General features: G+C 39.5%; 1 protein-coding gene across 2 annotated transcripts; it reads left to right on the forward strand.

Moving 5' to 3' along the window:
* Positions 1 to 1,723: 1,723 nt before the first annotated feature.
* On the forward strand, positions 1,724 to 3,681 carry LOC121997175 (IAA-amino acid hydrolase ILR1-like 1). 2 transcript variants are annotated; one of them, XM_042551444.1, is made up of 5 exons: positions 1,724 to 2,210; positions 2,427 to 2,552; positions 2,672 to 2,801; positions 2,883 to 3,055; positions 3,130 to 3,681. In XM_042551444.1, the coding sequence occupies exons 1-5, from the start codon at positions 1,785 to 1,787 to the stop codon at positions 3,640 to 3,642; spliced, it is 1,368 nt and encodes a 455-aa protein (XP_042407378.1). In that variant the 5' UTR covers positions 1,724 to 1,784; the 3' UTR covers positions 3,643 to 3,681. The 2 variants fall into 2 exon arrangements, with proteins under 2 accessions (XP_042407378.1, XP_042407379.1); XM_042551445.1 differs by having other exon boundaries at positions 2,696 to 2,801.
* The last annotated feature ends 7,773 nt before the right edge of the window (positions 3,682 to 11,454 follow it).

Below are 11,454 nucleotides of genomic sequence, written 5' to 3' on the forward strand. Positions count from 1 at the left end.
TGCATGTTAAAATTGAATAAAATGTATGGGTATGTATTTGAGTAAATCAATTTTTATTTAACTAATAATAATTAATCTTAGCGAAGGAGAGATTGGATTAAGCATCTTTAATGAAGAATTTCGAACTTAACTTAATAAAAAGATGTTCAGTTTAATTTGTTTGGTGGAAACCCGTTTTAACTTTTCCCATTTGTATAATGAAATAATAAAAAAAATAATAATCATATTTTTAGTGACAATTTTTTTTCCTTTAAAAAATTCACTCATAGTAACTAATTTTAATATAACAAAAGTTGCTTTGAAAGTAGTAAAATATTATTTTTATATAAATAATTACCCATAATATAGTACGTTAATATCACATCCACAATTTGATATGAAATTATTGATATTTTTATTTGTTTTATTTAAATTCAAATTGGAACTGATTAGGAATATTTTTGTTTTCAAAAGACTCTAGAACACCATTTTTTTCCTTCTCTTTGACAAAAATGATCACACCAAAAATTACCTTTCAAAGTATTTCCTAGTTCTTTTAATGAATAAACAAGTGTCTTTTTTTAGATCATCCAAAAGTCGAGTTCCAAGTAAAAAATATTTGAATAAAGATCCACTCGTTAAAATATTTATTTCTTTATTTTTTAAAAAAAAAAATAAATCCACACACACACTAAACTTGATGTCATAAGCCTGACGTCTGCGAGTCATCATGAGTTTTATTAAAGAAAAAAAATCACGCGAATAATTGGAAAATTCCAAGTTGTTTTGGCCTTTTTCAAACAGCAAAATTCACAATTTTTCGACACAAGTTGGTCGAAAGTCCAAAGCTATCACATGTGTGTTTCTAGCTACTTTATTCCTTTTTGTCAAAATTATGCTTCGCTTTGGAATGTTCAAATCTTAAAAACTATGACGATTTTTTTTTCTTTTTTCTTTTTTTTTTCCCCTGAAAAATCGAATAAATTTAAGTCAAAATTGGGAGCTACTAGGGATTAATTAAGTAATGTGTTTAAGTAACCAAATATTTAAAAAATAATTTAATCATTATGTAAAATGTCTTTGAGAATTTGCAAAAGGAAGAGTCGTTCGCTGTCATCTATCCCATCCTTTCCTTTTGAAATTCCCTTTTCGTCCTCTTACGACATCGTGCTTGCTCCCTCCCATCGCTTCTTGTCTGACTCGTCTCGTTGTTTCTATAGGCTTCCTAATTTATTTTCTCACAAATAATTATGAGACCGATCATGTAAAATCGGTGGGATGATAAATTCCATCTTATACCATCATTTGTCTGACTTTTGTTTCGCCCCAGATTTAACTGGGTCATCGATTTTTTTATCTGACTTTCGTCTTCTTCTGTCTCATTTGTCAAAACACTCTCGATCAATGTTGTTTTTTTCTTTTATTTTCCTTTCAGATTTCACTGTTCAAAACGGAACCTTCTTATTTTAGCATAGACGGTGAATTCATGTATAAAGGTCGATTCATATGAACTGAGAACTGCCGCCATTAATCCTTATCCCGATCGAATCTTACCATTTATTTTTCCACATTAATCACGTGCAGACGCTGCAATTCCTCACGCCGCTGGGGCGCGTGTCGACGACTCCGTGAAAACAAAATCTGATCTGGCACTCTGGCAGCGAACGACGGCGCTTTCTTTCTCTTCCTAAACTTTCCCACAATTATTTGTGTATATATACATAAACACGATCGTGTTCTGATTGATTGGGAATGCGTGCGTTGATTTAATAAATTAAATCATCTAAATTCCGGTCGCCAGCGTTATGGATTCTTCTTCCATTTTGATCCCTTGTTTAATTCTTTGCTTTTTGGTGGGCCCGCTGGCTGCGAGCTTTCCTCTGTTTTTGGGCGGCCGGAACGAGTGCGCCAGCGTCGTCGAGGGGGCGGCGGTCTGGGAGGCGAACGCAGCAGGAGCCGTGGGGGAGTACTCGACGACGGAGGAGATAAGGAGGATGGCGCACGCGCCGGAGATGGCCGGGTGGATGCTGCGGCTCCGCAGGGAGCTCCACGAGTTCCCGGAGCTCGCCCACGAGGAGTTCCGCACCAGCGCCGCCATCCGCCGGGAGCTCGACGGGATCGGGGTTAAGTACCGGTGGCCGGTGGCCGGTACCGGCGTCGTCGCCACCGTCGGCACCGGCTTCCCGCCCTTCGTGGCCCTCAGGGCCGACATGGATGCGCTGCCAATCCAGGTACGTATGAATCTGATCAATGGAAAATTTCCGCTCTCCCAAGATTTCATAAGTTTTTCAAAGGAAACGTACTGTGATTATGAACCCTAACCATCTTCTCCTCCTCCTCCTCCTCCTCCTCCTTCTTCTTCGTTTAAATATAATCTCAATTAAAAAGCGAAATTCTGAACAGTAAAATTGTTAATTAACACCGCCTAGCTATATATGATATATCAGGAACTGGTGGACTGGGATCACAAGAGCAAAATCGACGGCAAAATGCATGCTTGCGGCCATGATGCCCACGTCAGCATGCTCCTTGGCGCCGCAAAAATACTGCATCAACTCGAACACACACTCCAAGTAATCTCTGAATCTATCTCCTTCTTAATTATTGGTCTTAATTATATTCTCGTCATCACATTTTGTTAATTTTTAGTGTGTTTTTTTTTTTTAAATTTTTGAATGGATATAATAATCAGGGAACAGTAGTTCTGATATTTCAGCCAGCGGAGGAGAAGGGAGTCGGGGCCTCAGAGATGATCCGTGGAGATGCCCTCAAGAACGTGGAGGCCATATTTGCCATGCACGTGGCTTACCTCCTTCCCGCAGGTTAACATACATATATATACAATAATTAATTTATATAAAATCGCGTTTAACATAAGTTGGTTCAATTGGCTCTGCTTTTAGGGGTGGTGGCCTCCAGAGCAGGGGAGTTTTTGGCTGGTTGTGGGTACTTTAGGGCCACCATCAGCCATGATGGACCTCCACAGGCAGCCATGAACACCATTTTAGCTGCTTCAGCTACCGTGATCAGTCTGCAGAATCTAGTCTCGAGGGAAGCCGATCCCTTGGACGGCCAGGTAGGTATTCATCTTAATTCCTCATCGTAATTAATTCAATCGGAATTGTATGGAAACGACTTGTCTGATGGCAGGTGGTGGCAGTAACTCGAGTAGACGGAGGCAGTTCTAATTCTTACAGTGACATTCCGAGTTCAGTAACGATATCAGGCACGTTCAGGGCGTTCGGCAGGGCAATCTTCCGAGAGATCAGCAGGAGAATAGAGGAGGTGATCGAGGCGCAGGCGGCGGTGTACCGGTGCGCAGCAGAGACGGAGTTCTCGAACGCGGGGGAGCCGCTGATTCCTCCGACGGTGACTGATGGGAGAGTGGACGAGTACGCGCAGGAGGTAGCCAGGGAGCTTTTGGGGAGCGACAAGGTTGAGATTGCGCCGCGAGTGATGGGGAGTGAGGACTTCGCTTACTATTTGGAGCGAGTGCCGGGGACTTTGCTGTTGCTTGGGACTAAAAATGAAGGGATTGGCTCAGTGCATCCGGCGCATAGTCCTTACTTCACCATTGATGAGGATGTGCTGCCCATTGGAGCTGCCATTCACGCAGCTTTCGCGCACCATTATCTTATTAAATCTGCAAAACGCGAGGTTTAGTTAATTATATCGCTGAGACGAAGAACATCCATCTACCTATACATTGGATCGATCTTAAGGGTCAGGCTACTTGGCGTCATTTATTTCACTAAAATTTTGAGACCGAAGAGAGACATAATCCATTAACTGAAAGTTTTATCAGACGGAAACAGCAGATGCAAAAAAAAAAAAAAAAAATTACACACATGTACCTATTTTCATTCATAAAATTATATCATATATCAAAAAATAGTATATGTATCATTTTTAACTTATAAAATTATATCATGTATCTAAAAAATGACACATGTATCCTTTCTTATTTACAAAATTACATCGCATGTTTCACCTTCCTCTATCAAGATAAATGATCCTACCCAGAATCTGAGTCGGATGAAAATCGGATGAGATGTCGCTGGTGTTGACGGAGGAGAGACTATGATGATGCGGTCGTGCGGGTTTCGACGGATAGACCCTCACATGGCCCTGAAGAACTACCGAGTCTGAGCCGGTGGTACCAGAACTCTGCACACACTCAGAAAAGTACACGAAGCTTTAGAGACCAAGAACCAGGAAAAAAAATCTCCGGAGCAGGCCCTCCGACGCTCAAGTCAGGTACTTTTTCCTCAGAAGAACAGTGTACGAAGGAAGAAGAAAAGTAGACAAGTGGACGAGTGAGTATACCTGCGAAGGGAGATGACATCCTTTTTATATGACAGTATGTACCTTCTGGAGACTGACCCCTGTCAGAAGGTATTGGGTGTCAGGACTTGTCAAGTGGTAGAGGACACGTGACCTTCTCCTATAGACTGGAGGAAGGCTCTATTTGTAGATGACCCCAACCGCTAGAATATTCCCTGACATACAGCAGATATTCTCTGACAAAAGGTTACGATTCCCTGACCTGTTGTCACGTAGCGCCTTCTATCCCACCCGAGTGCCATCAGAACAACCCAGGTCAGTCTGCTAAGTGCTGATGAACAGACTAGATGGATGGAAGGGTGTAGCCAGAGTCCCTTTCTGTTGGCCTTTACGATTCAGACCTTGGCCGAGAGTGACAAGTCTGCTTTGCATAGGCTAGTTTGAGAACACCCGATCGGTAAAGTCAGGTCGGGCTTGATCCTGATCACGCTTCTTGCCGCAGACCTGGTTTCCCGACCGGTAGACTTCGCTCTAGCTTTATACGCCGGATAGCCCCGGGTAGTCCCACTCTGTATATTGACTGTCACATCTCCTTGATTTCTGACTGTCATATCCCCTTGACTTCTGACTGTCACGTCTCATTGACTTTGGACTGCCACATCTCCTTGGCTTCTGACTGCTACGTCCCCTTGACTTCTGATAACCAGACCCTACTATCATGCACCGTATCACAAGCCTCTCCCCAAGTGTAGTCGAAGAAAGCTCAAATTCGACTGACTAAACCAGACTCCGATCTCACTTGGCCTCGCTACTACGACGTTAACTACTGCTCTATTTCCCCAGGTCTTTTGGGAATTTACCCTGCTCTCAGATGCTACGCCATTTACCGGATGTTTGTGGTGCTGCATCAATTCCCAAATCTTGGGATATGCAACGTGTCCTTGAATGCGATACTATTTCCTATAGGCCGTTACGCGCCTCGAGGATGACTCTTCATATCTCTCTCTTTAAAAAGGGATGACCCCTCTCACACCCTTAGGCTCGCCTTGTACACCTTCCCACCATGGAATCCAACATGGATCCTGATGAAGTATCATCTTTGTGTCAACAACTTACTTATCTGACTCAAGTACTTGCCCAGAAGGATGAGACCTTATTTGAGATGACACAGAGCAGGGACCTTCAATCGTCCCTTCGTCGAGAAATGGAAGAGCTTTGGCTAGCCGCTAAGTCCTGGACCCAAGCTAAGGCAGCCTTGAAACATAAGGCTCATTCCGATCTGGAGAGCCAGACTCACTTTATTGCCTATTTGAAGCTAAAGCATGATGACTCTCTGACCCTTCTCCAAAAAGAAAACTGGCTGAAAGATGAAGCTATTGTCCAGCACCATCGCAACATTCAATGTATCAAGGCGAAGCTGATCCAGGTACGAGCTCAGTTGGAACGGGCAGGTCATGTAGATCGATCCTGCTCCAAGTGTCGACCTGACCATGCTAATTGAAAAAGAAGTTGGGACTACTCATACTCCAGTGTGATAATATGTATTCTGAGGAATGCCTTTCAAACTTTATCAAATAAACGTCAATTAGGTTGGGTTGTGGGTCTCTCTGTTCATGTCTTTCTCTTGTGTTTCCTTCCCTGCCTTGGTACTTCTCCTTTTGTGTAAACCCATGAATTGCTGCATATGAAAATATGCTTACTTGTAGTTTATGTTGAGGCAAGAGTCAGAAAACCCAGTCGAGAGGTCATTGGTCGTGAGTGTACGCGTGAGAGTAAGCTCACTTATAACTCGCACTAGGGCGAGTCTGGAATCCCGACCGAGAGGTCATTGGTCATGAGAGCATGCTCACTTATAGCTCGCACTAGGGCGAGAATGGAATCTCGACCGAGAGATCGTTGGTCGTGAGAGCATGCTCATTTATAACTCGCACTGGGGTGAGAGTCTGGAATCCCGACCAAGAGGTCGTTAATCGTGAGAGTATGCCCACTTATAACTCTCACTTGGGCGAGAGTTTGGAGGCGTGAGAGCAAGCTTACTTATAATTCACATTGGAGCGAGAGTCTAGAATCCCGAACGAGAGGTAATCCGGCTTCCTTATCGGGAACTTGATCTGAAGACCTACCCAGGAATTTGATCTGGAGATTTACCCAGGAATTTGATCTGGATCTCTACCCAGGAATTATGATCCGGAGATGTGCCCAGGAATTCCGATCTGGAGATCTGCCCAGGAATTCTGATCTAGAGATGTGCCTAGGAATTCTGATCTGGAGATCTACTCAGGAACTTAATCTAGAGATCTGCCCAGGAGCTCTGATCTGGAGATCTGTCCAAGAATTCTGATATGGAGATCTGTCCAGGAATTCTGATCCGGAGATTTGCCCAGGAATTCTGATCTGGAAATCTGTCCAGGAATTCCGATCTGGAGATCTGCCCAGGAATTCTGATCTAGAGATATGTTGGATCGAGACGTGCTAGAGGGGGGGGGGGTGAATAGCACTCGTGGCTAAATCGTTCGGTTAAATCGAAGAACCTAATCGTTCGGTTAAATCGAAGAACTATCAGAGTTTAAAAACACGCAGCGGAATAAAGAACAAATACACACAGAGAGACACGAGAGATTTTACTTCGTTCGGAGTCTAAGGCGACTCCTACTCGAAGGCCCGCGATCCTTGATCGCTTTCTGTGGGCAACAACTATAAGCTCGTTAAAAGATTACAATTATGAGTACAATTAAAAGCTATAAGTATTATACCGACAACAAGAAATGCTAAATCTGAAGCTTCGGGTCGTCGGGCACTTGTAGCAACACTTCGGAATGTTTTCTGGAGCAGCACGTTGACGAGAGATTACTTGGTATTTGTTATTCTGGTGCTGCTGCTCGAGACCCCTTATAAAGGGTGTTCAAGGCGCCTTGAAGCCCTTCAAGGCGCCTTAAACAGGCCGAGTCACCCGCGGAGATCAGCACAGACTTGGTCGAACTTCATCCAGTTCAAGGCGCCTTCAGCCTACCCAAGGCGCCTTCAACCTTCGACCCAAGGCGCCTTGAACTTCATCTAAGGCGCCTCCAACCTTCTGCGCTGGCTTTTCCTGGTTCGCACTCGAGGCGCCTCCATGGAGCTTGGAGGCGCCTCGGACACTGTTCATCCGAGTTGTAACTTGCTCCTTTGTTCCTGCAAAATGTGTTAGTCCCAAACACATACCCTGCAAAACAAAGTTAGCACAGAAACATAATGAATGATAATAATGAAAGTTTTGACAGCATTCGAACTGTCCGGGTCTGACTTCAGGTTTCCCCCCGGAAACCCTAGGTCGACCCGACCCCTACTGTTCCCTCTACGGGGAACACGTCCTCACCTACTCCACTCAGGAGATTTACCTGTTGCCAGTACGATCCTCCAGATCGACTGGACTTTTGCTCAGCACTCGACGCTTCCGGACTTTCTGTTGGACATCCGCTTCCCGGCTAGTCCAGTCTTTCACCTGGTTCGCGACACCAGGACTTTCCACCTAGGGTTACCACCCCCTAGGACTTTTGCCTGAAGCCATCGACCTGCCACGACTTTCCGCATAGGGTTACCACCCCCTATGACCTAGGGTTACCACCCCCTAGGATTTTTCCCTTTGCCTAACCGCAGCTAGGACTTTTCTCCACCTAGGGTTACCACCCCCTAGGACCTAGGGTTACCACCCCCTAGGGTTTTTCACCTGCCTAACTACAGTTAGGACTTTTCCTGAAATACTCATTCAACATGTTAGATCACAACACACCTTAACTTTGAGTCTTTTGCCATTATCAAAACTCAGGTTCGATCGTTAGATGCTTCCCGCACCAACAATCTCCCCCTTTTTGATTATGGCAACCCAAATTCAAAGTTAAGTAAAAAAAAATGCATAAAAAGGTTTTAAGTGAGCAAGCTTAAGTATATAAAATCAAATCAATGCCTAACTTAAGCTAACACTTAAACTTTTGTGAAGCTCCCCCTTAATACAGGGTTTCCTTTTTAAATTTTTACTTTTTACTTTTAAAGTTTACTTTTGAATTTTCTTATTCTCCCCCTTTGCCTTTATCAAAAAATAAGCCAGTTTCAATTTTTCTTTTTGAAAAATAAATTAGACTAAAAAACAGGATAAGTGCTAAGTTGACAAATAACTTTTCACCTAAAATTTTGAAAGCACTGAGTTAAAATTTTGCAAAACTATCTGAAAGGTAACCTAGAAAATATCTTAGCAATAATATATAACGTTAGGTTTCAAGGTTGGCTAAGTTTGAAAAAAATTTGAAAGTTGCTCTATGAACCACTTAGCTAAGCCTTTTGCAAACATTGAACTTTGAAAATGTAGCTTAAGAGAAAAGTGACTTAGCTTAATTAAAAAACTTGTTAATTTTTAAGTTGAAGAGAGAGAGTAGCTAAAATTTTAATTTAGGTTATTTATTCAGTTGGTCCTTAAGTCCAAGCATGAGTCAAGTTAAATAGTAATCAAATTATCTAATTGGTGTTGATCAGATATCAGAGCCCTAAAGTACAGGTAATCTTAATCTTAATATTTCCATTTCCTTTAGTTTGAGAGATACTTTTAGCTAAGATAAGGTTATTTTTTGTCTTTAACAAGTGACTCAGCAAATTTTTGTGATATCACAACACTTTAAATACTTTAAATTTTGAGAATGTTTTGGAAAATACTTAGCATATTCAGCGAAACTTAGCATTTGAAAACAATTACTTTGAGAGACTCTTAGCTAAATTCCCTTTTTGTTTTTAAAAAACTTTAAAAAACACTTAGCTAAATTTGAAAATACTTAGCTATATATTCAGCTTAAAAATGATTGTCTTGAGAAAACTTCTTGCCAAATAGCTAAGTTTAAAGTATAATCTAACTAAGCTTAGTTAAAGAAGACTTGATTAAGTACTTAGCTTAAAGAGGTTTTACGTAAAGGCTTAGCTTTGAAAACATTCTGGAAGAGTTGTAATTTAACAGCCAGGTCATAAATAATTTTAATTTTAAAGTTAAGTTAAAAATAACCTGAATTTTTGAAGATAAGTAAAAATAGTTTTTAATTTTGAGGTCAAGTTAAAAAATTTTAAAGAAAAAACTAATTTTAAAACCGACTCAAAATCACTCCCCCTTAATTAATGCCTTAATAAATTTTTGAGTTCAGGAGTCCAAGCATGAGAGGTAAAAGAAATATTTTCCTATCTTTCCATCTCACTCATTCTAGATTAACAAGCATGTTTAGCATATGAGTGAGCGTGAGATGGAGTTGTCTTTGCAATTGATATAAAACATAAATTTTGAATTTCAAATAATTTTGAAATGAAGTTTTAACAGATTTTAAGATGATTTTTGCAATTAAGTTTTGAAAGGATTTTTAAAGTAATTTTTGAAATTTAGTTTTGAAATTTTAAAATGATTTTGAAAAGATTTTGAAATTAAGTTTTGAAAAGATTTTAAAATGATTTTTGAAATTTAGTTTTGAAAAGATTTTTAAAGTAAATTTTGAAATTTAGTTTTGAAAAGATTTTAAAATGATTTTTGAAATTAAGTTTTGAAAGGATTTTAAAATAATTTTGAAATTAATTTTGAAATTAATTTTGAAAGATTTTTAAAATAATTTTGAAATGAATTTTCAAAAGAATTTTGAAAGATTTTTAAAATAATTTTGAAATGAATTTTGAAAGATTTAAAATAATTTTGAAATGAATTCTGAAAGATTTTTAAAATAATTTTGAAATGAATTCTTTTAAAGATTTTTAAAATAATTTTGAAATGAATTTAAAAGATTTTTGAAATAATTTAGAAATTAAGTTTAAAAGAATTTTCAAATAATTTTGAAGTTAAGTTTAAAAGATTTTTGAAATAATTTTGAAATTAAGTTTAAAAGATTTTTGAAATAATTTTGAAGTTAAGTTTAAAAGATTTTTGAAATAATTTTGAAGTTAAGTTTAAAAGATTTTTGAAATAATTTTGAAATTAAGTTTGAAAGATTTTTGAAATAATTTTGAAATTAAGTTTGAAAGATTTTTGAAATAATTTAGTTGAATTAACTAGTCATCTCACTCGATCTAAATTTTCAATCAGGGAACCCTATAATTGTTGTGAGATGAATTATGGTTGAATTTAAGGGTCTGGTTTAACTTTGTGTTAGATTCAGGTTTAGCTTTGGGTTCAACAAGTAAGCATTCTTTGGATAAACTTCTGGGCTATGGTGAGTCACAAGGTACTCATTAAAGTAACCATGCCTTCGAGGTTTCCCAAATAGTCCTACCCATTGAACTTAATACTAATCCTTGGTCTAACTAGTTAGGATCCATTTAAGGGTAGCTTCGGTCAATTCCACTTGGCCAAATGCACCAGGTCGAAGCCATATCTTCCTAGACATGCGATGCCCAAGCTTCCCTAACGTACTATCATCCAAAAACTTCACCAGTACTGTGGGTCAAGTTAAACCTAGTCCGTTTTAATCTAACCTTAATTACTCTGCCGAGTAATCTACTCTTGTTTTACCCATTTCGGGTAGATTAGGTTCAGTTACCCTATCGGGTAGTTCAGTTGGAGGTGCCAGCTAGTTTGGATCCTCCATCTAATTTTCAATTTTTTAATTTAATTTCAAATTTAAATTTAATTTTGAATTTCAAATTTTGAATTTTGAATTTTGAATTTGTAATTTAATTTTGTTTCATTAAGATCATTTTTCTTTTAACTCCCCCTGGATCATAGCCTCGATATGGTCTATCGAGGTAGTAGACTTGATCCTTGGGGACCCAATATTGACCAAGTCCAACTTGATTGACCAAGTTGGACTTAGGTACCCATGCTTGGACTACCTTTCTATTATTTCTATTTAATAAAGACAGATATGATTTATATTTTGTTTTGGTCTTAAATCCAAGTCCGAATTTGTTGTAACTGGCTCGCTGTTTTCCAAGAATTAGATCCAAATTCTTGGAACCCAAGGTGAACCATTCCAACGTGTCCTTGAGTTCTTTAATTTGAGTTTTCAAATTGGAATTTTCTTCCTCAAGTTGTTGGACTTGAGTCGAACTTCCAATTTGAACTGGCTCAGTTAAAGCACTTAAGTCAGTCGCTTCCTTAAGGGCTGTTACCTCCTTTTGGAGCGACTTAACCCGGACGTTGGATTTAGCCAACTTCTTTAATAAGTAAGGAATTAAATTTTCTGAATCATCTAAGCT

Source organism: Zingiber officinale, chromosome 6A (genome assembly GCF_018446385.1).
Source record: "Zingiber officinale cultivar Zhangliang chromosome 6A, Zo_v1.1, whole genome shotgun sequence".
NCBI lineage: Eukaryota > Viridiplantae > Streptophyta > Magnoliopsida > Zingiberales > Zingiberaceae > Zingiber > Zingiber officinale.

Coding starts and splice junctions, on each gene's coding strand:
- LOC121997175 (XM_042551444.1), top strand. CDS start 1,785: ATGGATTCTTCTTCCATTTTGATCCCTTGTTTAATTCTTTGCTTTTTG. Junction 2,802..2,882: donor GGCTTACCTCCTTCCCGCAG/GTTAACATACAT, acceptor CTCTGCTTTTAG/GGGTGGTGGCCTCCAGAGCA. Junction 3,056..3,129: donor CCGATCCCTTGGACGGCCAG/GTAGGTATTCAT, acceptor GTCTGATGGCAG/GTGGTGGCAGTAACTCGAGT.